General features: G+C 43.1%; 1 protein-coding gene across 3 annotated transcripts in view; it reads right to left on the minus strand.

Annotated features, from left to right (window-relative positions):
- KIF5C (kinesin family member 5C) overlaps positions 1-22087 on the minus strand; it is a 124539-nt gene extending 102452 nt beyond the window's left edge. For all 3 annotated transcript variants that reach the window (XR_007776471.1, XM_050969219.1, XM_050969218.1), the window contains exon 1: positions 21518-22087. Coding sequence is in view for 2 of the 3 variants with exons in the window: in XM_050969219.1 (XP_050825176.1) it covers positions 21518-21643 (126 nt within the window). In the remaining variant the exon portion in view is untranslated. The remainder of the gene's footprint in view (positions 1-21517) is intronic.
- Positions 22088-27021: the final 4934 nt, after the last annotated feature.

Consider the following 27021-nt stretch of genomic DNA (forward strand, 5'->3'; position numbering starts at 1 on the left):
GAACACTAGTTTCAGACTCAGATAAAGGAACACAGGCTTAATTTCTCACTCTCACTGAAAAAAGCAGTGGAAAAAAGGACCATGTCCACATGACGCAACAAGAGCAACCTCCTTATAATCCCAGTCATCAAAACAAGGACTATTAACATAGCATCATGGGTAATCCAGGCCTTCTTGCATTTCTCCACCTAACAGAAGGAATCTGCCAGATAGAGGAAGAGGAAAGGATGACACAAAATTAACAGTAAAGAACTTGGGACAAATGTGCAAGAAGTGGCCAGTCAGCCAGGTTTTCTAGCCGAAGATGTCAAATTCTCAGATGAGGAAATGCTGGTATCCCAAATCTTAGTAACAGGGAGAAAAAAATACCTAAATATGTACTCCCTTAATAAACCCACGAGAGGATGGGTCAACTGGCTGTAATATGTAGCTCCTTAGGGAAGTAGAAGCAACCAAACCAAGAACACAGCAAACACAGGATATTCACTGAAGATCTGGATTTCACAATATGGCTACTCAGAACAGCTAGACCGCCCAGAGTGCAGGTGGTTGTGATGTCAGGTCTCTCACACGTTAAACTTCTTCCCAGAGCATGAAGGATCAGGATTGTCACATAATTTAGCATCTGTGCTCTACTAGCATCAAGCTCATCAATCCTGTTTGTACCATCAAGGCATTCTACATAAATCCTTCTCCAAATCATTCTGTCCGGCAGGCATTCCCTGGAAAAAGCAGTCACTAAGATCTTTGCACTGAAGAGCCACAAGTAGCTGCTCTTTTTATTAAGATACAAGCCATCTGACACAGCTTTTTTTTATTTCCAGTATTTCCTATCCTAATTGCCAGAATGCAAGATCCTATCTTCACTGTCCAGTAGGTAAAATACGCACTGTTGACTTGCACATTGAAAGGGCCAAAACTGGACAGCATGTTTATTTAAAAAAAAAAAACACTAATCATTTGGCCAATGAATTTATTATTAGAAGCATTAGGATGGTTGAGGCCTCCACATATCATCAGAACCACAATTATATAGCTAAAGACAGTTCCTGTCCAGAGGAGCTTACAATCTAAATCAACAAGGTTTAGAGAAAGGGGATTGAGACACACAGAGATTAAGTGACTTGCTCAAGGTCACACAAGCCTGTGGCAGAGCCACGAATTAAACCCAGATCTCCGGAGTCCCTGTCCAATGTCTTAATCATAAAAACCATTCAACTGCAGAAGTATTGTTAAAGCTAAACAGGTTATGAGGTGCCTCAAGCCAGAACAGCATGTAGAGAACACACCAAAGGACACAAAATTTCTGCATTTCAGCCAAGATCCAAGGTAAATGCCTCATGCAGCCATTACAAGAGTAACAGAGAGATGGGTTAAAAAGCAGAAATACCATTCTGTGTGGTGTGACATTCACCAATTCTACTGATACAATAAAGGTAGCAGGCAAATAAGTGGTTCAGGCTGCAGTTAAAAAACATCCACTTCAATAAGCCTTTCCAAAAGTCTAGCACATCGTACTCCTCCTGGGGGAATTCTGCTCCACTGCAGACACACAGAATTCATGTTGCCCGCAGATTATTTTTTTCGCCTCAGAAAACAGATTCTGCCAGAGATCTGCTGCAATTACCCCTTTTGCCCACCAGAGGCTGCTGTGGCACCAGAACAGAGGCCAGCTGGCTCACAGGCCAGAGCAGCCAGCTGCAGAGATGGAGGAGGAGAGTTGAATTCCTCACAGCACCCTGCCTGTGGAGACAGATGAGGAGACACAGAGTATGGGGGGACAGACAAAGCAGGGCACACTGGGCTGCTGGGGGGGCACCTCACACAGACTGGAGTTCAGACGGGGTAGTGGAGGAACAGGCTGGGGCAGGGCACAGAAGATAGTGGGGTGACAGCATTAAGCCAGGGGCTGAATGGTAGGAGGGGTGCAGGGACACATGAGGACAGGGACAAATGTTCCAGACTGAATGGGAGAGGCTAGGGGTCTGCCAGAGTCTGCATGGGGAGGTTCCCCAACTCCCTTACAATCCCTCCCCTCAAAAAAAAAAATGTTCCATACTTCCCTCCCCTCACTTCCCCCCCGACACACACCCAACAACCCTCCAGGTTCACTCCCAGGCTCCTTCCCAGCAATTATTTCCCTCTCCCTCAGCTTCTTTGTTACCCTTACCCCCACCAAGCCTTTGCACTGCCCACTGCTTCTGAGGGGTGTGGGAAGTACATTTCTGTACTGTAGTTTAAATGAATTACTCCACGTTCTGTATTAATATGCCTAGTAAAGAACCTATTCGTCAAAAAACATTTCCCGAATCTTTTTTGTTGTCTATATTATTACAAACATACTTGCTGACAGGTATTTCAAAATAAATTCCCAAAATAATTGAAACTGGCGTGATTATTTTGTGCTATATTTTGACAAAATAAAATATGCAGAAATTTGCAGAGTTTAAATTATTGTGTGTAGAATTTTTTATTTTTTGGCACAGAATTCCCCCGGGATTAACAGCAAGTCATCAGGAACACCACACAGCACAAGGGGAAAGCTTCCCTGTCAGAAAGCCCATTCTGGCAGAGTGATTAACAGATGAGAAGTCTACTGAATACAGCATTGGTTACTGCAGCAAACAAGTTAGCCATTTCTGAATGTGCAGCACTGTCAGTTTTTACACCAAATTTAAAATGTTTTGATTAAAGGACAGGGACAGTTCAGACATACATGCATGTTCCACCACTGTGACAAATGCAGAAAGTCACAGAGCTATTTGGGCAATGTACGGCCTGCCTCAGCTAGATGGTGACAAATCTGATTTTATATTAACTGGGTATCAATTAGTGTTATCACTTACAGGACAGACCTAGAACCAGTGGTGAGCTCCAGCCGGTTCACACCAGTTCGCAGGAATCGGTCGTTAAATTTAGAAGCCTTTTTAGAACCGGTTGTTCCAGGACAACCGGTTCTAAAAGAGCTTTTAAATTTAACAAAGACTCAGGCAGCTGTCCACCCGGCCTCCAGTTCGCGGGAAGCCTGAACTAAGCAGCAGGCAGGTAAGCCAGGCCGGGGTGGGAGGGTAGGGGACGGCGCGCGCGGCTCCCCCTGGCCCCGGCCAAGCGCCCCACCTGGTCCTGGCCAAGCACGCCCGGCTTGGGCTGGTCCCAGATCAGCAGCTCCAACTCGGCCCCGCTCAGGCCCCACAGCATCGGTGCCAGCCGAGCGGCTCCGGCCTGGCTAGTCGGGCCCCTTGGCGCAGGTCGTGGTCCTGGCAGAGTGGAACCGGTCCCTGGCCCCAGGCAGTGTGGTAATGGGGCAGGGAGCAGGAAGGGGGTGTTTGGTGGGTTGTGTGGGGGTTGGATAGGTGTCGGGTCGGTCAGAGGGCAGGGAACAGGGGGATTGAATGCGGGTAAGTGTCCCGGGGGCAGTCAGGAAGGAGCAGGGGTTGGATGAGGTGGTGGGGGGCAGTTAGGGACAGAGAGAAGGGGTGGTTGGATGAGGCAGAGGTCCCGGGGGGGGGATCAAGAATGAGAGGAGGGGTTGGATGGGGCAGCAGAGGGCAGTCAGGGGACAGGGAAGGGGGGGATGGGTCAAGGGTCCTGGGGGGGGTGTCAAGGAACATGGGGGGTTGGATGAGGCACGACCCTCTCATGAGGTGAGGAGGAGGGAACCTGTTAATATTTTGGCAGCTCATCACTGCCTAGAACAACTCACTCTTAACAAGATTATACCATATGAGAAAAAGTAATGGAAAGCAGTGAAGCATTCTAGTCTAATGCTTAGAGCAGAGAATTGGCAGCCAGTTTATTCCACTCCTAAGTCCCATTCCCAGTTCTGATGTCAGTTTGCAGAGTATCCTGAGGAAAGTCACCCTATGCCCTCTTTTCTCTGTCTGTTAATGGAGGATACCACTTCACATGGGAGAGGAGAGGCTTAATTTAACATTTGAAAGGTGCTTTAGGCTCCATGAGAGTAATAGGCTGAAAAGGTAGGAGCCATTTTTATTTCAAACAATTAAAAAAAAATACACACACTCCACAGTTACAGTTGCTATGTGACAATATTTAGAAGACCTAAGCAGCACTTAAGACAACATAAATCCTGCACTGTCCACATAAACGTAAATCCTCATCAAGTATAAAGAAATGCATATTTCAGCACAACCACCTTAACTCTGACTTGTAGACTGTTGTTGAGAGTCATTATGCACTACCGATGGGATAAACAATTAAGTTTGAATGCAATGAAAAGGAGTAGCCAGGGGATTGCTTCAACAAAGGAGTAATAAAGTTATATCATCAGGCCGGATCATTTTAGCAGTTGCATTTTCTAACCAACTGAAAGGTTATGAAGTCAGTATTGAGAACACTGGAGAGGAGGTGCCAGCTGTAGAGTCAAGAGCATGGCAAGCGTGTATGCTGCATGGTTAGAAACAAACAAGTTAGATCTTAGAAGTGTTTTGGAAGCAACAGCAGGAAGATTTGAGCTATAGAGAGTGAAGGAGAACAGAAAGTTCACCAAATTATTTAATTAAAAAGGAGCACATGCACTGGCCAAACCTAAACAATGAATCCTTCAGAGCCCTGTCTTATTCGATGAGTACCTGACAAGATATGCACATTCACTGTGCACTGTAGCTAAGTTAGTCCCAAATGCACATTCAGAAAAGTCCACCTTTGCTCTAAGCATTGTAAAACTTGCAAGAGAGATCATAAATATATTAAGTGCTAGACCAAAGATTGGCTTTTTGATTCCAGACAACACTTAACTCACTAGGCTCTGGGCCCTCCCAACAAATTCACTCTATGCTTTATGTACTCTCCTGGTACTTGGCACTGCATGTTCCTGAGCCAACACGTGGGGGGAGACACAGAGTCACATGCGCCCCCCTGCCCCCGATTTCTGCCACAGTTCACACCAGAATCTGGCCAGCAGTAGCTTTTTGGCACTCTGTGGGAGGGAAGGGAGCTGCTTCCAGCTATAGGGACCTGGGGGCGGGGGGGGGGGGGGGGAATGACCTGGCCCATGTCTTTGCAGAACTCATCTCTTCCCCCCCCTTTTTTCCAGGGCGCTAGCCCATCAGAGGCAGTGGGGCAAAAAAGGAGCCTGCCAGCCAGGCTGTAGGTGAGCTGAGCACTGCAGCCAGGGGCTGGTTCTCCTCACGGCACTGGGAGTGGGACACGCCCTGCTTGGGGGAGTGGGGGCGGATATGGAGGCGCATCAGGGCAAGAAGGGGACCAAAGAGGCAAAGCAGGGACAGAACAGCTAGAGGGGGAGCATGTAAACGGCCAATGGGTGGGCAGCAGAAGGGACAAGTAAACAGCCACCACCTGGTGCCTGCCTGCACTCAGCAGCCACGGCAGCTCACAGCGCACAGCCAGTGCCACCTGGAAATAGGATGGAGGGCAGGATCCTGCTAGCCAAGAGCCAGCACACAGTGGGGGGCTGAGCTGACGGACCAGCATGAGGATCAGCCAGCCTGCGTGCTGCAGCTTTGCCCCACCCCACCACCAGCCTGGCACACCCACCCCATCGTTGGCCACTTGACCCCCCCACTCACCGCTGGCAAGGGAGCAGCTGGCAAGCAGGGATCTGGCCAGCAGCAGGACCTGCCAGTACTGGTGGGAGGGAGTGACACAAAATATGGGACAATATGCCCATTTTTAAGATAATGTTGGGACACCTGCAGGAGAGCTTAAATACAGAACTGTCCCTTTAAAAATGGGACATCTGGTCACCTTAAGTATAGCTAGTTTCATGTATGCTGACACTTACTGTATCAATGATGATGCGCTATTAAAGACTCTGGTGGTGTTGTTACTATACAGTTAGGATATATACACAAATGTATCATTAGTCTTTAATACTGAGCTCTGCTAACTACATTACTGGGCGTTCATTTCCTGAGCTCTCTCTAAAAATTTGAATTTTATCTGTATGTGCATGATAATATAAGTGTGATTTACACACCATTTGAACCTTAAGGATAACCTTCCCTTTTGTTTACAACAATATTGTTTTTTATTTTCAACATTCTTTTCTTATTTGCCAACAGCAAAAATACACCTAAGTACCTTGGTTTGCAGCAGCAGCCCCACCCCTAATGCTAGATGTCACTATTCCATAAAATCAAAACTAAAGAATTTATACTTATTTGTATCATAAATATACCAAACAGTCCTTTTTCCATGCGTGGGATGAGAACACTTCATCCTCAACTTCAGATGCCCCAGGAACTTCTCAGATTCTCTCCACTGAGTTGCATCACTATCAACACTAACACAGTCCTGTACACCAATATTATAAATAATGCCTCTCTGCCTTTTGCCCTCTCCTGCAGGGCCAAGGAGGAACAGTGGTCTCCCTTTCTTGAGGCCTCTTCACACAATGGGCTCACCTCGCCCTGGTTACCCCCCTTCTCCCTTCCTGTGTCTCTTATACCCCTCAGCTGCTGGGCGAATTGGCTCATCAGCTCTCCCAGACTGATCAGCTAATTAGCTTGCATATCCTCAGTCAGCCTTCTCCAGGGGAGCTGATTGATCAGAGAGCTGGCTCATCCACTAGCTCTCAGCACCCTGTCACAATCTGACAAGTAAATTATACAGAATACATTTCTCACTCTTGAATAAGTAAATAAAGTTTAGTTTTGAGAAGCAAGTAACTACTGCAAATTTCAATTTTTTCCCAAAATGTCCATGGAAAAAATACATTTTTCCATGCCTTCACATTTCCAGAAATTTTACATCCTTAATTCAGATACTGTGAGAGAGGGGACCACATAGGTTCGTAAGAGATAAACAAAGGCGAAGGTGCATTTTGGTAACAAATGCAAAAGAAGTCATTTTACAAATGCTGGAACCTCCATTTCCTTCTCAAAATCAGCTTGGACCAGTTCAAAGATTGATAATAATGAAAATTATTTTCTCTTGCCATCTTCTTCTCCTCCACCAGCTTCACCGACAGCAGTGTACCTAGTTTTAAAATAACCAAAATTTTAACTGTGCAGTTGAAGATAGTCTCTTGTATGAATAGCAAAGTTTACTGGTGTTTCAAATTTTGCAGTGCAATAGGATTTCATTTAGCAGACAGAGGGGCACAGAGAAATACTATAGACACTTCGCAGAAGATTAGACTCTTCCCTGATATTTTATGTCTCTTACTAAAGAAGCACTCACACAGTTAAATCCTGTATTTGCAAAAAGTGTTCTGGTTTTAAATAATCCTGAACCCCAACTAGGTGGTTTTCTTGGAATTAGAAGGAGGACCACAATCAGCCTTCTAAAGTCAACGTTCACTTGAAGGTAATATGCACATTCCTCCAAAGCCAGGGCCCATGGCTGCCTCCACCACTATGGTTTTAGATGAAGTCAGCAGATTTCCATTACAGGAAGACAGGTTTAAAGAGAAGGAAAGGGCCACAATATTTCAGACAGCTATTTCAAAGAGACTTTGATTTCTCCAGAAGACAGACCCAATGGGAAAGACGTGTACTTCTGAGCAACAGCTCTTTAAGAATTCTTAAAGGGAAGAGTTTGGGGTATTTTATGGGTTTGTTTGTTTTTTTTTTAAATACACAGCTTTCTCTTAAAAACCTTATAATTTGAAGGGAGATAGAGTCCCCTGCTCAGTATATTGTAAAATATTCCCATGGGGAAACCACTAATATTCCAACATGGATTTTTCTTTGGAGCTACGGAAAGCCTTGGTTGCCCCCCAGTCATTCATTAATTGCCCACCTTCCTGCCCTTCTCCCCATCTCATTTTTCTGCTTCCATACAAGCAGTCAGCTCAAGCAGGGTTTACTGTATATTGCACACATAGGCTACTATTTCAGATGACTTGCACTCAATATCCTTTCGGTATCCTGCAGAGACACTGCTGAAAGACATGCTCTGAACTTTGCTGCTTCAGATTGCAGTAATCTACTCTGCATCTATATTCAGCTCTACATTCACAATTTCTTCAAGTGATCAGAATGGCATGACTAACACCACTGTGGAATCAAGGTCTCATCTAGATGTGACCTCTGGGTTTTGAAAGGCTAAAGCAAGATAAAAATGAAGGAAGGAAAAGGAAGGGTCTGTAAGAAGCTGCATGGTATAAATAGGTTGTGTAGATATAGCGTTACAGGCTCAGCTAAGAGATTTAACAAAATGGACATAAAATATGCTCTTAATAAGAAAAGCTGCAATTGAAAGTTGCCTGCATTCTGTACATTCATACTTTGAACAAAAAAAAAAAATCCAGACACCAAGAGCTAGCAAACTAAAGGAAATGATAAATCAATCAAAATGTTCCAATCCCTGGAGGCTAAATGGATGGAACTTCAATTATGCACACACCTCGCTCCAAAACAGAGACTTGATCATGCAATTCATCTTTTTCTTCAGTAAAAGTATTTCCCCTTCTGCACTCATCAGTAAGTTATGCTTTTGGCCATTTAAAAAGGTATTACAACCACCACTACATAACTTCACTTATGCACATCTAAGTCTAAGTCTTTTAAACAAGAAAATAGACAAAGATGAGACATCTACTTACAAATGACACTTTATACACTGAAGTGGCTCCCTCTTTCGGGCTGTAGATATCTAAATATAATCAGTTGTTTTAGCAGGCTGATTGCAATGCAACTTACACAGCTGAGAAAGTTCATGAATGGCTAGAAACGCATGAGGTACTACACAAGTCAACATGGAAGAAATAGGAAATCTTTAAGTGATTCACTTTGATGGCAGCTGTTGGCAGGTGGTGGTAAGGACAGAGGGTGACCAGTGTGGGTCGGGGGGAGTTTAATGGTAATCAACAGTGCATTTTTACAAGATATTATGAAATTCCAATATTCCTCACACTCAAAACTGAAATATTAGGTCTTGAAAAAATTATAGGAAAAAAAAAGCATGTTCTCATTTGGAAGGTGCACAGTCAGCAGCTCTCGTTTCCTCTTTCATTTTATCTTTTGCTACAGCCAATCACTGACAGCCTGACAGTGCTCTGTTAAGCAAGGTGTGAAGCAACTCTGCATTTTTCCAGTATAAGAGCGTCACATCACCTTCTTAACCAAAACAGCCACTGCTCCCCAGTTTACCTCAGAGGGAGTGGAGAACCTCATACAAAGTCTCCTCTGACCATACAAAAAAATCCAGATGGATTGAGCAGTATTCTTTGAAAGCTTCTCTTATGATTATGACTGTACCAGAGTGAACAGGAGTCTCCTGAAGTCAATTTGAGCACTACCATCAACTGCCTCCCCAAGATGTACTAACACCACAATAAGTCTGCCAAACTAGAAAGATATAGGCAAGCCCAGCTGCTGAACACATTACAAGCAATTAGCATTCCTCTAAATCTTTACATCTACCATTGCTATTAACACTGAACTTTGGTGCATGTAAACACACAACATAATATACAATGGAAAAGCCTCCTTGGAAAAATCCACTGAAGCCTCGTATTTGCTGGAATAGCTACAACAGCTAAGAAACACGGTCACAAAACCACAATGAAGCTAAAAGACAATTCTTGTTCTTAATGCAGACAATTTTGTGACTAAAGAATGTGTAAATATATTATTAAATAAGGGAAACATTATTAAGGCACAATACATTGAAGTATTCGATACATTTTAACACGTCTTGTGACATCAAGTCAAGACATCTGAAACTAAATGTCAATTGGGGGACTTATTTTCACTTCTATAGGGACACCCTCTAGAGGGCATCAAAGTGTTTTACAAAAGTTAATCTTCACTTGATAGGTGAGTCACAAGAAAGGTGAGATAGGACATCTTGAGTTTTATTCCCATCTCTGCCAAAGACTAAATACCCAGCTTCCTGCCTTCACATCAATTAGATTTCCTCCTCTTTGCACCAAGAGCAGGAGGGCGGGGGGTGTTTAAGCCTGTCATTGGGTAGGCATATCATATTGTAGCTACAGAGCGGTTTGCTTTGGTATGATTCAGACAAACGTGGCCAGACCGCCTTCATTAGAAAAGGGTTAATGGACTTGTGGTTGATAGAAGTCAATGATAACGAGGAACCAAGATTTACCGAAGGTTAGTGTTTCAGCACCTTGCACAGCTCCCATTATGAACAGGCTGCAACATGGGAATTTAGCTCTCTGCCATGGACTCAGGTACCTTAGCACCACATCTGCTCATGTTCAGCATTCACCCATATGACAAAGCTGGAAACTAAGTGTCACCAAAATTGCGCTCCTCTGGTCCAGAGTTTTTGACTTGTCCTACAATAAGTTAAAAGGTTCAGCTTGTCCCAGGATCTGTTTCAAATACTCTTAATGCCCAGCTAAAGAGGTTGATTAGTTTTCTCCATAATGCATGGTTATTCTTTGAGATACCATACATCCCAGATATCTTCTGAAATGATACACTCAAGGAAAACTGAAGTGATAGCATTTAACATTACTGACAAGGCAGAAGATGCTACCATATTTTCAATTTCTACTGTTTCAATTAAGATGCTCTTGCTATTGGATAGACAATAAAAAATTATGAACATACCCACACTTATTAACCATAACTCAATCTCAGGGACCGGCATCATTAACTGCTTATACAGTGCCTATATAGTGGTTTTTATCTTCAAAGTGCTTAATAAACTGTGTTCATTTTAAATAAAATGTGATTTACAAGGTACTTATGCAGAAAGAATCATGCTGTGGCTCACCACCCTAGGAACATTCTAGAAAAGGCCAAGGGGAGGGGGGTGAGCTCAACATGTGGAGTGGAGAAGTATAAGCATGTGATGAACAAATCCATATATGAAAAGGTTAAATATGATTGGTTAGAGGTTTGTGTTATGTAAGTTGTTATATAAGTGCCATGTGCTATAAAATAACAATGGGAGGGGCTCCTTGCTGGAGAGACTCTGCCTGATTTTTGTACCAGGGGCTCTCCCTTTGTACACATTGAATAAAGCCTTATTGAATTGAATTGAAGACCCTTGATTCTGCCCAGCATCTGACTCATTTGCGAACCACAAAATCCCAACAAAACATTAATGCAAGCTCGAGTCATATCCCACTTTGTTTGTTAGATCAGTGGCTCTCAACCTTTCCAAACTACTGTACCCCTTTGAGAAGTCTGATTTGTCTTGCGTACCCCCAAGTTTCACCTCGCTTAAAACCTACTTGCTTACAAAATCAGACATAAAAATACAAGAGTGTCACAGCACACTGTTACTGAAAAATGTGCTTACTTTCTCATTTTTACCATATAATTCTAAAATAAATCCATTGGAATATAAATATTGTACTTACATTTCAGGGTATAGTATACAGAGCAGTGTAAACAAAACACTGCATGGAATTTTACTTTGTAAAACTAGGCAAAGTCAGTACAACAGTCTACATAAAAAGCACAAGTAAATATCTAAATGACGAAGTGCCCCCTGGAAGACCTCTGAGTATCCCCAGGGGTATGCACAACGTTGGTTGAGAACCACAATGTTAGATTAACTTTCAAAGACTCCTCAATCCCACTTCCTCTAAAATATTTCAATAAAGGTTTTCCCAATTCCTGTCGGGCTAGCTCTATTGCCTAGTTTCAAGCTAACTCATGATCATATCTTCAAGACAAAGGGAAGCAACCCACATTAGAAATTGGACCATAGACAGAACTATTCCTTGAAGTCAAGGAATCTAAACATCAATGCTGAGATCCTGATTTCAAGATCTTAGATGTGTCCACTTTTAAAAAGGAGCCCTCACCCATCTCTTCTCCCTTCTCCCCCTATAAATTATAAATTTAACTCCTCCCTTACTCACAGGATGACCCTGAGAGACACTTGTCTTCTGTCTACCTTGTGAAGTTCTTCACTTGGAGCACTGAATTAAAAATCCACCATCATCTCTTTTCCCAGATTGTAAGACTGTCCATAAGAAAACATATAATTAGACAAAAAACTATCACAGGGAAAAGTCATGCCAAATCATATGCTTCTATTTATTAAAAAATTCACCCCAATGTGTTTCTCCAAGAGAAAGAGACCATACAACAGCTAGCAGAACATGATTGACCGGTCACAAGAGATATGTTACTGCAACTCTTTCTACAATTTTTTTAGAATTTTATAAATCAGGTATCATGTAAAAACCAAGAATCTGAACTTCAAAATTTCAAACCTTTAGCTATAATTCCACATTGTTGACACACATACTGGTGTTTATAGGACATTGGGATTATAAAATAAAATAAAAGTGGAACAGGGGCTTGGAAAAGACTGCATTTGAACACGAGGAGGGCAGAAAGGAACTTGTTTCAGTGAAAACAATGAACATGATTATAAGGAACACATGCTTGAAATGAGTGTAAATGGAAGCTGGTTTTCATTTCATTTTTCCCCTCGACAAAACACCCACAGGATCACTTCATCCACCACTGAAATGCAAACATGGGTTGAAACATTATTTTTCAATTAGCAGCACATCACCTTAGGATAAGATATAAAGAATACTCTTTCCAAATGACTCTCCACAAGCAAGCAGAACTTAGTTACCCACACTGAAATCTGGCAATCCACCTATACTTTCTCAGATTCCCATGGAATCTTTAATAGCCACCATGGTTCATGATGCTGGTTTTGCATCTAAAAGGCAAACACTTCTGCCTCAAAACTGTGTTAGAGAACTTGTCCTATACCAGCTCGCAGGGTACCAATGGCTAACTCAGCAACAGCTCTTCCTGCAGCACCTAAGGCTACAGCTTCAGGAAACCTCCCACCATTGAGCTTCTGTGGTGGTGCAATCACTGTTAATTAAGTCCAGCCACCAGCATTTGTACCATCACATCATCTAGCCTTGCTCATACACAGTGGTTTAAGATATTACCAATAATCAGTCTACATCAAAACTCCCAGTGCTGCTGCACACAAGGGAAATTTCATAGAAACAGACAAGAACAATATGTTCCTTGTCTACACTGGCAATTAACAGCACTGCAACTTTCTCCCTCAGGGGTGTGAAAAAACACCCCTCTGAGTGGAGCAAGTTGCAGCACTGTAAAGCAGCAGTGTAAACAGTGCCCCAGCACTGGGAGCTATGCCCTTCGTTGAGGTGGGTTGTTTTTTTTAAGAGTGCTGGGAGAGCTCTCCCCCAGCGCTGCGCCACCACCACACAAGGCACGTTAAAACACTGCCGCGTTGCCAGTGTAGACTAGTCCTTAGAAGTGTCCTAAGAATGTACTAACCCAGCCCAGCTTGTGAAATCTGTCAGGATCAGAGATGAGGTGCTTTGAAGGAAAGCAAATTTAAATTTGAGAATACAGAAATGTCTGCAGGAAGCCCTTATCTGTACAAATATATATTTAATGTTAAATCTCTCATTGCCCTAAATTACAATCAAGAATGCAATATATTAGATTTTTAAATTCATTAGGCGGCTGGCTGTTTTTCAAATAGGGAAGCTGCAAAAATTAATTCTTAATAAAGAAGGCAGCTGCAGATCCAGCCTTCATGTACTAGACAATTAACTTCTCTGTTAGAACAAGAAACTCTACTACACTAATTATTCCACTGCAGTAAGAACTCCACCTCCTAAACAGCTCCCCTTCAATTAATTATTAAGCATAACAGTACCTAGAGCAATCTACTCTTTTTAGCAGTTCCAACAATTACTCCCTGGATGGCTACAACTACAGTCCTTAAGTTAGTGAAACATGTTTGTTCTGCAGCAGATAGGGAAGCCTTATAAACTGAAAGAAAATGTGGTATTTATGCAAGATGTGTCCCATTCACCTGGAGCTAATTCATGGGTTGGAGTAGGAGGGAAATCGCCACAGAAATAAAGTGACAGATTTGCCAGCACTCTGCTGTTCCATCTCTAGAAATAATCAGGCATGGAAACAACATAGCCCAACATTACAGGAAAGTTAGCACAGCATGACACATCTTATACATAAAGTAGAGAGATGAAAGGCGTCGGGTGAACCACATGCTTTGCAATTTATCAACTTATGTCATACTGAAAGAAACCTGATGGTGTGGGAGGATTAGTCATGTTTTCTAGAAGAGAAGAACCCACCACACATTTGTATCATTTCATGGTGCCTTTGGAGATCATAGACTTCAAAGATATGATATGTTTATCTCTGCAAGCTGCTTGTATTTCATGACAGGTATCTCAGATGAGCTCTTTTATGGAAACAATCCTTAAACTTCATGGAAATAAAGAAGTTAGGAGGGGGCAGGGAAATGGACTAAAGATGCACAGTTATAACACGCATCTGATGAAGTGGGTATTCACCCACGAAAACTCATGCTCCAAAACTTCTGTTAGTCTACAAGGTGCCACAGGAGACTTTGCTGCAGGTATAACACATTAAAGGTTTCCAGCTTAAGTTTTCCCACTAGAAAAATTGTAACAAAATATCACACACCAAATGAATGACTGTACATCAAGTATGTTTTGTGTGTGTTGTATAAAAGGAATGAAAAAAATCTCAACAACACGTGGCTAAATATATTTTCTCAAAAAAAAATTAACACATTTAACTGAACAAATTGGCAGGTTAGATTTTGCTAATTTAAAATAAAATCAACTTCACTAGCAATACAGACATTCCCACTCCACATCAATCTATGAGAGTATAATTTCTGGTATTTCTAGGGTGTCTCACATCAAGATGTAATAGTCTACCTTTGTGCATTGAGAGGTGGACATACTGATGTGGATTTCATTAAAAGAGCAACGTGCCATGCAGCATCAAAGAGAACTATCAAATCATGGAAATGACTTTCAAGAACCAATGAGGATTTCTATGCCACATTGTCACTGCTCTACCATCCATTTGTTTTAGAAGTTTTTTCTAAATAAGCTAATTAGGCATGAATGATCCAGATAGTCTGCAAAGATCTTTAAACAGAAAGAATTTATGGATCTAATTCTCTTCTTACTAGTGCAACTTTCATTAACTTCACTATCATTCCTGCATAAGAGAAAGAGAATAGTCTGACCTGATAATTTAAGGAGAAAATATATTGTCAGTAGTACACAGTCATAATTCTCAGTAGTAAACACATTAGAAAACTAGGTAAAAATAGACATTGTTTCCCTAGAGGAATGGGCTATCATTATTTGCATCTGACAAGTACTGTATGTATTATGCTGTGAAACACCATTTGACCTTTTGCTCTCTATATTCCTACATGTTCTGTAGGGTCTGATTAACAAAAGAAAAAATTATTCAATGTCTCTTCACAAAAATGTAGTCACTAAACACAATAAGGAATCTTTAGAGCAATTCAAGGCTGAAACAATAGATAGTAGGACTTCCCTCTGGGGGAACAAACTATGTTAGTACAAGGGCCTTTAGGCTTGTTCCATTTTTCCTTACTGGTTTTCTCTCTCACACTCACACACACTTTGAGGTCCCACATCTTAGCCATCATCCTTCTAGCCAAGCACAACTGGCAAGGACTTGCTTCAAAGCCCATCAGTGCCACACATACTCAGCTGGAATGAATCCTGTTGAGCAACAACTAAAAACAAACATTCCTCTCCCTCCCTAACCCTACGTTGCCTGCACAATAACAAATGTGCAAAACTCAGCAGATTCAATATGCAGAGGTACATGCCAATATTTTGCACTAGTTCAGACCTAAGTGTCATCTCAAAAAAGGAATGTGAAATCAGTTAATTTCTGTCTCCTTCCTGGAAATAGAAAACACTAACATTACAACAGCAAGACATTAGTTCAGGAAATCCACATTGCTAAATATCACAACTAAGACTAAATACATCAGTTTCTGCCTTTCACTAACAGCAAGCTTCAAAATGAGTGGGCACTACAGATCCACCTGAAGAACAAAGAAAGAACTTGTTCCTGCATTCTTCTCAGTTCAGTTCAATTCCTTACTCTTTATTTTTTTTAATTTTGGGGGGGGGGAATATATTGCGCGCCCACAAACTTAGCTGAGAAAAAAGTCGTCTTACATCACAGGCAGCTTATTTCCTCACAGAGTCTCCCTGTGTATCCCTCCCAGTTCCCGATCCTGTGAACACTTAGGCATGTGACTACACTAGTTGCAGCTGTTAAGTGTTTTCAGGTCCCCAAGCCAGCAAGATACTTCACTGGCTGAGCTCAGCACACCATTTAACACTCACAAAATGCAAGAAAAAAAATGCCAAAGAAAATACATTTGCAGATACATCAGGCAAAACCAAATAGCTAACTTGAGGGTACAGAGGAACAAAAACAACAAACTATGCAGCAGTCTACTGAAAAATCTGTTGTGAAGCTCGATAAGGAATCCAGTAGCTTAGTTAAAAGTGAACTGCAAAAGAACGCAATTTATTTATTGCTTTTGCCTCTTAGTGGCCTACTATGATCAAGGTCAGCTGGCCATCATGGCAAAAAAACGGTTACGTCACAGTAAAAAAGCAGGAGTCATAATCTGAATTTAAAAATAAGTCATGGCACACTAACATTTTCATTATATTATTGGCCACAGAAAATTGAGAAAAGTTAATTAGCCTCCAATTTCCGATTAAAAATTGATTAAAGCCATTTAGTTACATTAGTTTATCCGTACTAAATGGCACATTTGTACAGCCAAATCTGAGAAGATTCATGGAGGAGGCTGGTTCAGGTGACAAAGACCATGGATATAATCCCACTCCTATTAAAGTCAAGGGGAATTTTGCCATTGACTTCAATGGGGCCAGGATTTGATTGTTTTAGATAAGCAAATCCTGAAAGTCAGAGAGTCATGGGTATGATAAATGCACAGCTTTATTCATGATATACAGAAATAGACTCAAAGATGTCTCAAAAGAAGTTGAGGAGGAGGAATCATTTGCCTTTAAAAAAGAAACTGCAGTAATTACAAGTCTTCCCTTCCTGAAGTTGCTGGAGAATCTTCTGAAGCCAATAAAACTATAATAGGAGAGAACAACAGGTGCATGATGTTGACTATTTCATAAAGAAAGCATTTTCCCCCAGCTGTTTGTCAGGAGCTTGAGTTAAGAAAAAGAAAATCTCTCTTTAAGGGTTCAGAAGAGTTGGATTAGACATCTTCTCTCCTTTCAGTTATTCAAGTTTCAGTCTTGTCTTTTGTGATGACTGAAAATAGTGGAATTTTGTCTTCTCATAGAAAAATCAGTCCTGATATTGCTGAAAAAAAGAAAAAGATGCTGGACTAACAAAAAACCCACTTTATGGCCTTTATTCAGAAGCAACAAAAGACCATTTGAAATTGTGGTTGATTCGTTTAATTTAGCTTTGCAGTTCCATCTTAATAACTTCATGAATGTTAAAGAAAAAGAGCGCTCTTCTAAAATGAAGACCATGCTGGGAATATTTTCTAGCAGAAACATGATTTTTCTGTGGGTAAGTATTACTAGTTAGGGATCTGAACATTCAATCTGACACACTAAATAATGAAGATCAATAATACAATAATAATAAATAATGAAGATCAATAATACTACATTGCAGTAGTTTCCATAGGTTCCAGTTAAGGTCAAGGCCTCAAGTGTGAAAATATTTGTATGTATGTTTATAATTCAAAAACTGTAAAGAGATACAGAAAACATCAGCCCGCTCAAGCCAGTATAAACTAGCTGATTTCTCACAGGTATCATAGCAGTGAACCCAACTCAGGAGATACAGTTTTTTTCTCTGTTTAATGTGACAGACTTACAATTAAGCAAGGGCTGGTCTACACTACGGGGGGGGGGGGAGAAATCAATCTAAATTATGCAACTTCAGCTACATGAATAACTTACATACTTAGATCACTGTGTTGTGTCGACGGGAGATGCACTTCTCATTGAGGCAGAGTACTGGATTCGATGCTAGAGCAACTGGTGGTCGATTTATCGCGTCTATACTAGACAGTATAAATCGACTCCTGCTGGATCGACAGCTGCCTGTCGATCGGGTCTGTAGTGTAGACAAGTCCTAAGTCTCATTGGATGTCACTAGGTCTTCTTCCCAGACCCTGCCTATGTCATGAGAAAGGGAAACGAAGAAGCTCTTCTGGTTGAGACAAGCTTTCCAGGATGATAACTAAAGGTGTGAAGATTTATCCTCCCAAACCACAAGTTATACATAAGGGTCAAAATACACTTTTACATGTCATAAATTAGACACTATGACCTCCAATGCATAAGAACTAGAAAATATCTGTTTTTCCTTTTTGTCTTTGGAGAGAGCAGCTAATGCTTTATAGTGATGTTTGAGCACTTTCTTCAGTAGAATCAGTGTTTTCCAAAGAACTACATTATAACCAGAGAGGCACTATAACCAGAATTACAATTTGCACATGGTTTCACCTAATTAATACACTTTGTGTGGTTTTTAAGCTCACTAACATTTGCATGGAAAAGATCTCTTTCATACGTTTTCAACTCTTCCTGCTAGTTATTTCTCCTTCATTCTAAACATTCATGGTCTGAAGTCACAATCCTCTGTTTTTGACATCAGATTAATTGCTGTGGAGATTACAACTCAAGGTGAGGAATGAGAGTTTATCTGCTCAGAAAGCAAATATCCTGTTTTGATGCAATGCCCTGAGTAATTTAAAAGAGAAGAGAAATAGACTTTTCTATAACATTTATCTCAAAACATTTTAGTCTTTCATGAGTCATTTAGCAGCTCTCTAATGAAAAAGTGCTTGTCCTGCCAATAAATTCTGACAATAGCTGTAAGCAATTGAAATAAGAACCTTGTTAATAACCAACTAGCCATTTATGTGGTTTATTATTTATTTATTAATCTCAAGCACTTAAATAGGTATTTGGTTATAAAAATAAACCTTATAACAAGTAACATAAATATGGCTGTGATCACTGCAGGTCAAAATACAAAACAAAGCACCAAGTGAAAACAAAATCCAGCAAGTCAGACAATTAACCACATACTAGCTCAAGCAGAAATGACCTACATCATGCACTGAAGATCACCAAAGCCACATGTTGGCAGACCGCCAAAGGGAGCCCATTCCAAAGATAAGGGCCCTCAGCTGGAAAACTTCAGCTCCAAGAACTCACAGCAAGCACTCCCCAGACTATCTTAACTGCCATGATAGGAGAGTTGAGTCCCACATAGGGTGACCAGATGTCTTGTTTTTAAAAGGACAGTCCCATATTTAAGCCCTCCTGCAGGTGTCCTGACTTTCTTAAAAACGGGCAAATTGTCCTGTATTTTCTGTTTCCTCCCCAAATCTGTACTCATGGTTCTTGCTGCTGACCAGATCCCTGCTTGCCAACCACCCGCCCACGAGCAGTGAGGGGGTGAGGGGGAGGGGCAATGACCAATGATGGGAGTGGGTGTGCAAGGCTGGCAGCAGGACAAAACTGCAGCATGCAGGACTAGCCACTCCTCCTGCTGGTCCATCAGCACAGCCCCCTGCCCTCCCATGCAGTGCCAAAAGGCTGCTGCTGGCCACTTTCTGGTGTGAACCCTGGCAGAAATCGGGGCAGGGGGGCATATGACCCTGCATGCTGCCCCCATGTGCTGCCTCAGGAAGATGCAGCACCAGGTACCAGGAGAGGCAGGTCCATCCTGGGGACCCAGCCAAGCACAGAGAGCAGAGAGCGCCAGGAAAGGAAAGTCAGGTCGGTGGGTCACTGCCTCTGTGTGAGAAAGGTATATGGGAGTGTATGTATGTGTGTGATCTCTCCCCCTGTGAACCCTAAAGCCTTAAGAAGTAAATAAAAAGAATCCAACTGTGCAGTATTTATTTTTAACAGTTCAGTCAAGTTGATGTTACTTTGAACATTTGTACTGCATAGTTCTGATTGATTTTCATTGAACTTGCTTGAATACGAGTAATTTTACTAGGCATCCCATATTCAGCATACAGAAATATGGTCACCCTAGTCCCAGACCATACAGGGACCAAAATAACCACATAGACTGCTTTTTAGTGATCATGTTAAATATGCTCTAGTCAATGATTCCAGAGTCCTTTGCTGTTATGAAGGTTACTTCCCAGAGTGATATGTTGGTGGAACAAGAATATTGGCCTGTCCAGAAATCTGTTGTCACTAGGGCCTGGAGTAGTGAACTGATGCTTAAATACATATTTTAGACTTTGTGGTAGAAAGAAACACCATGTGCAGCTCTACTTATATAAGGATGAACATTTCAACCATATCACTAACTTGCCCAGGGAATGAGATTTTACTACACTGTGCTCCCAGACAATTAGAATCAACTATGTGTTCTACTAGAATCTGTAACCATTTATCAAGGTGCCTCTATAAAGAATGCATAATAAAATGTAATGATTGATTTACATATAAACTACACTCAGCAACTACACACTACAAAACTATACTTTGATTCCTGCTTCGAACAAACAGATTAGGATTTAATCTCTGCCTCCTGCTTCTCTCTTTGATCTCACATGGCTCTAATGCAAACACAATGCAAAACGTGGGAGAGAACTACCATTGAAGCTAGCACATTCAGGGAGCACCGACCCTGCGTTTCACAAAACGGGGCGAGCACGAAGTAACCACGGGCCAGGTGCCCGGGGGGCTCAGAAACCCGTAAGAACTCCAAGCACTGCGCCTCGTGTAAAGCAAGAGAAGCGGAAGGCTCCTCGATCCATTCAAGCGAGGAAACTTTCCCGGGAAAAAAGGCGGCCTCCAGCGGCTGCCGCAACGAGCTCTCTCTAGCTGTGTGACAGCAAAGGGGCTGAAGGGAACCCAGCAATAAGCAGAGCGCACGCAGCCCGTACACCTCTCTCCTTCCACCTGCACCGACCGCAGCCTGGCAGGCTTTACACAGCGCCGCTGGTGAGATGCAGAGGCGAGCCGAGCCGAGCCGAACCAAGCCAAGCCCGGGGGGGGGGGAGAGGGAGAAAGGACTCACACTGAGCTCTGCAATTCTCCCCTGAAATTGTGGTCACCTGCCAATCATTTGAGGTTCCCCACGAGCGAGGGAGAGCGCGAGCATGCCCAGTGAACAGAATGACATCAGCTTCATCAATGCTGGGGGCTGGGAGGCTGCAGCCCAGGTGGGAAAGGAGGCCGGCTCCATTCAGCCCCCCCCACCGCAGGTACAAAGGGGGGGAACGGGGCGCAGGGGCTGCCCTCTGCCGCCCGGCCTGGAGCCGCGCAGGCGGTAACTGGTCCCCGGGGGAAAAGCCGCGGTGTGCAGAGCGGGCTAGTGCCACCCGCTCCACTCCGAGGAACTTCCCCCCCTCCCCGGCGCCTGCATCCCCCAGACCCTTCTCATCCCAACAGGGGCCGCGTGCCCGCGGGGGGAGGGGCAGTAAACCCCAAGTCAAAGGGGTCCGGGGAACTGAGAGAACCCCTGGGGGCGTGGCCCAGCCCGGCACAGACCCCCGCCCGCTCCACCAGCGCGCTGGGATAACCCCTGCCCACCCCGGAGCGGGAACAATGGGCCGCGGCAGGGAGGGAGCCGGGTGCCCAGGGCGCGGGTGCTGCGCGGGTGGGGGGGATGGTGCTTTCTGCCAGGGCTGCAGAACCGCGGCCCCAGGATGCTCAGCCCCACGGAGGCTGGGAGCGGGGCAGCGGGAACCTCCCGACGAGACTTACCCCGATCACCACCGTCTCCTCGCCTTTGAACTTGGGGATGAATTTGTCCCCGCGGAGGATCTCCGCCTCGTTGAGGGGCCGGAACCGGCACATGACTTTGATGCTGCATTCGGCGGGGTCCGCCATCTCGGAGCGGTGGGAGGGATGCTGAAGGGCGAGCTGCAACCCGCGTGCCTAATGCATCCAGCCGTCAGCGAGGCAGGGACCGCAAACGCCCGGCCCACCCTCAGCAGGTCATGGGGCGGGGGCTTCGGGAAAGCAGCGACCCCGCGTTGTCCCGCTTCCCCTGCAAAAACACCAATCGGCCGCGGCCGAACCGCTTGTGCAGAGCGCCGGGCTGGGGCTCGCACCCCGCGCGGGGACTGCGGGGCTCCCTGCGGGCAGCAACCAGACAAAGCGGCCGCTCCTTCGCCCCTTCAGCTCCGGCAGCCTCTTGCGAGCCCCACCACACTTCGCCGCCCGCAGAGCCTTTGTGACTTCACCGCATTACATCAACCCCTCGCAAAGCTCGGGCTCGAGGGGAGAGGAGCCAGCAAAGCCTGCTGGGAGCCGTAGTCCTCCGAGCGGCACACAGGTGGGGGGCTGGACGGTAAAGGGGGAAGGAAAGGGCCGTACCCCACTTTCTTGGGGTGTCTGACTACTGAGGGGTGAGGATTGACAGGTGATGGGCGCTACTTTGAAAGCCGATTACAGTTCTCCAGCTGAGAGGAAATCTGTTTCTCCTTAGGTCAGGGTGAAATGTTTCAAAGTTTCACAAATCACACACAACGCAAAAGTGTATAACACTGACAAACATATTTTTCCCGGTTTTGGCAGTTCTGTTTCCAATCAGGGTCTTGAATTTCCAATCTTGGTCGTTTTAGTTAATTACATTAACATTACACCTGCTCAACAGGGAATGCTCTCTCAGAGAGTTATTTTTCATAACTCCTCCTCCCTCCCCACCCTCTAAAGATTTTCAACACTCCAAAACATGTCAGTTTGGGTGTTTGTTTAGCTTTTTTATTATTATTATTACTTTTGTTTCCAGTATGGGGTTTTATCAGTTTAACCCTAAATCCAGAAACCCCAGTTATGCTTAATTAAAAATGAGAGCTAGAGAGAAAAGGGGAATAGACCCTATGGTACATGTGGCTTGTTAATGTTCTGACATGTTCTGTAAAGTGCACTTTTAAATGCACATTTCCTTTCCTGCTGCATATGAGACATACACACACTCTGTGCTCTCTTTTGCAGACTTTACCTTTGTTCCTTCTTGCTTTGTTGGACTCTCAGTATAAAATAAAGGTCATTCTGACTGGAAGTATGTGTTTGCTCTTTGCCCGGGTTGCTCAAGGCCCCAGCACACCACGCGCGTGCATAGGGTGGCAAGCCACAGGGGGCGCTTTGCCGGTCGCTGCGGGGGCAGCAGGCAGGCTGCCTTCAGCAGCTTGCCTGCGGAGGGTCCGGTGGATACTCCACAGGCACGCCTGCGGGAGGTCCACCGAAGCCGCGGGACCAGCGACCGGCAGAGCGCCCCCGCACGGCATGCCGCCCTGCTTGGGGCTGCGAAATTTCTAGCGTCGCCCCTGCTCTTTGCATATGGAAAATATAATAGAATCAATATGCCATAGTATTAAATCATGATAAAGAACTTCTGTACACCTGATTGGGAGATATGTCACAGGATTTTTTACTTTATAGTCAGTATCCCATGCTTTTCTGAAAATGTGAAATGAAGCAACATGTTCTGTAGCAGTCTCTGATTGAAATTCACGCCCTGTTGAAATCAATGGGAGATTTGTCATTGATTTCAAGGGGGTCAGGTCCATGTGACAATAGATTGGATTATTGTATGTTCTATTGGTGGGTTGGTTCTTTTAGTACCTAATGAATGGGTGGAAGTAGAGCACTGGTTCTCAACCATTTCCATAACATTTGTGACAGATATGACAATATCCTGCAGTATCGTGTGCAAACCTTATGGAATTAAGTAAAACCATATTGAATTACACTTAGTAACTTCAGGGTCCATTGTATTGCAAAATGGAAATGTTTGTGTACTACTTTTAGGGTGACCAAACAGCAAATGTGAAAAATCAGGTTGGGGGTAGTAGGAGCCTATATAAGAAAAAGACCCAAAAATCGGGTCACCTTAACTACTGTGGGATTTATGGAACTTCTTTAGGATGAAGAAGGATTAATATCATCTCTGGGAGATAATGTGAATTTCAAAAGACTATGATAAATAATATAGCAGACATGACTGAGCTTTTCAGACAATGTGTGTGAAGTGGAATTCTTAGGAGGTACTGGGGGGGGTTGTAACCCCCACCTACTGATTCAGCCTTTGAAGCTTTTCCCTGATGGGGAACCTTTTGTCTGCTGATCACCTGTGACATGAGGACAGTTCAGAGAGGCAGCCTGCAGAAAATATTTGAATAAATAGCCTGGGTTTAAGATGACTCAGGGCTTCTTCATATTCCAGCAAATGAACATGACCTCTGGTCCATGGAGGGCCCCAGTCCTTAGGGAAGGGTTGGAAGAACATGGCCTACTGCGGCCCCATAAGACTAGGTGCTAGTTCTGAGCTGAGGCTGTTATAAACTTGTGAACATAAACAAGACCTCTTCTAGGAGCTCACCTGCCAGAGTGCATGGTGCAGATGCTGGGGGGAGATCTCGTGCAAGCTTATTTTTAGCATGCTTGTAGCTTCTTTTAATGTGTTTTCTCTAATACTTTTACCATAATAAATAAGCCTGCATAGGAAGAGTTGTGTGGTAACTTATAATTGTGGAAAATGACACTGTGTGCTGTCTCTGAGGGGAGAAGCAAGTGTGTTTAGGTGAATTGTCTTTTGCTGGGAATAATATGGTGAAGGTAGGGAACATTTCAGTCTGGACATATCCAGGTCACGAGGGAGAGAGATGTAAGTCTCCACCCAAGAAAGGCAACGGCTAGGAGGCCAGAAGGCTGATTGCAGATGCCTTTAATGAATCACTGAGGAAAAACACAGTGGCAGTTGGCCTGAACCATGATTCCATGTTACAATAAAAAATGGTTTGGGAATCTCTGTTTTAGGCATATAGCTAGCCCATGGGTTGCAACCTTCTGCAGCTTGAGAGGCCATGAAGCAGGCTATAATTGCAGCCTATTCCAAATGCTAACAGGAAACTTCTCATTATGCAGTTGTATTACAATAAGTTTTTAAATGGGCTGTTATCAATTCCTGGGAAGCTTAGAAAAAAGTTCTACTTAGAAACAATAAATTCATAGGCAGGGACAGTAGGAAGGGAGTTGTCATTAGATACATTTGCATGAAAAGATAAGTAGTTTTGTTTCTTAGCAGTTTATCTTGATTGAGGCCCCTCTGATGTGATGAAGGAGGGGCAAAGTGGTACATGGAAAATAAAACTTCTCCTGCATTGTTGTCTATCCATAAGCTAACCTATTTCAATTTGGTTGGTTGATTAGGGTCATCCCTCATTTGCTGACACCTAGCATGGGCAGGGCTCTCCTTGTTTAACAAAGTGCTCAAAAACCTTTTTTACTTTTTTTTTTTTTTTTACTTTTTGAGATTGTAATGAATTGCAGAGTAAAACAACTACATTTGAAATGATCTGACTGTGAAATGCACAAGAGATAGGGGAAGCCACAAAGGTTTGAAAGCGGTAGGCCCCTGTCAATAGCATGTTGTAATAAAGATGCTATTTTCTGTATGTGGAAACTATTGTGTGTTTAGACACAGATCACTGTTAGTTTTATTGTGATCCAATTAATAACTTAATATGAAAGATACAATACCCTGCTTATTGTGCAGGATTAATCATGGATCTAAGAAACATATGACTACAGCTGTCATGCTCCAAAAGGGCAGTAATGTGCTAAGTTGTTGGGACTGTCCTGACTGGATTGTTTTTAGGGTGTCATAACTCAGGCAGTTCTTGAGCCAATCACTTGACACTTGGAACAATTCTACCTTAGGCTCACACCTAACTTACCAGTTTTGAGCCTGTTGTGTGTGTGTGTCTCTCTCTCTCTTTTTTTTTTTTTAAGAAGAGATATGCAAAAATAAGACTTATAACAGAACGTCTGTTGCAACTTTATCTTTAACTATGGAACAACTGTCATTATTCCATAATGATGGAAAGCCATCACCACCACTACAGACTTTTTCAGTCCACTGCAGGATGCAAGCTTCACCAAGTGTCAAACATTGGTATCTCTGGCTAAATATAACCTGTACAGAGTATCAGTTTGTCTCACAAGCATTATTGCAAGTGGCCTTCACGGAAGTTGCTATCCATTAGTTTTCATTGCTACAATCCATATCTTCTTAGGGCATGGCCGAGTCAAAGGTGCTTTAGCTTCATTATATTTTATGTGTTGGTTTGTTTTCTGGTAGATGCCCTTCCTTGCTACCTATTCATAAACAATCTACTACTAAACCAAAACTACAGGCCAGTAAGTATGATGTAGCAATTATTATAGCACTTACCTTTCTCTAAAGCACTGTATAAACATTAATGAGATCTCTAACACACACACACGCACACCGCGCCTGCCCAAGGAGATAAATAGGCAGTTTAACCAATCTACGGTAGTTATTTGTTGAGTACCATAAATATGCCAACTACTGTACAAACATAGAAGTCTTGGTTTCGAGCCTAAGGATCTTACAAATTAATCAGAGATAAGAACATAGGTTTAGAGTCCCATATGTTAGAATACATGTTATACATAACATGAAGATTTTGTAGCAGAATTTCAAGTGTAAAGGATAGCATAGAAGAGGACAAAGATATGAGTTGGGAAACATTCAAAGAGGTTGGGTAGGAAGGAATTCTCTCTGTGCCACTCCAATAGTTTGCCACTGTATATCCTATACAGGACTAAGCCATACAATATTTAGCTGTGGTTGCCCACAATAACTATTAGAACTACTCTGTCAGTAAAATGGCATATTGACACTAACCAAAAGCAAAATATATGCATGTGTGTTCCAAAAAAAACTCAGCAGAGATTCAATACCAGAATATGTTGATCATGCTGATGTCTTGAGAAAGAGGTGTGTGTGAGAGAGAGAGAGATGAAGAATGTAAACCACAATAAACTAGAAAAGACCAAACACTCTCTTCATCACATAGCATTTATTAACATATTCGCGTGCACCTAGCCTTGCCTAGGTATCCATCATCAGTATATTAAATTGGTCACATAAAATAACAAGGTGAAGTACTGACCAAAAGAGGCCTAAAACCTAGAAGTCAATTCCTCCCTCACATAAGTGCACACAATTCTCCTGGATTTCAATAAGAACTACACATGCTTTTACGAGGGCAAAATTAGGCCCCAAAGAAGAGGAAGGCGGGTGGGAGGCTTAAATGAAGTATCTGTGCTAATGTTGGATGCCTGTAAGTAACTGAGAGAATATTGATAAGCCTGGTCATTTGCGTTTTAAACAGTACTGACAAGGAAGCACCCTTAGGCAATCAGAAGAGGTAAATGAAGCTCAACTTGACAGG

This window comes from Gopherus flavomarginatus, chromosome 10 (genome assembly GCF_025201925.1).
Source record: "Gopherus flavomarginatus isolate rGopFla2 chromosome 10, rGopFla2.mat.asm, whole genome shotgun sequence".
Classification (NCBI taxonomy): domain Eukaryota; kingdom Metazoa; phylum Chordata; order Testudines; family Testudinidae; genus Gopherus; species Gopherus flavomarginatus.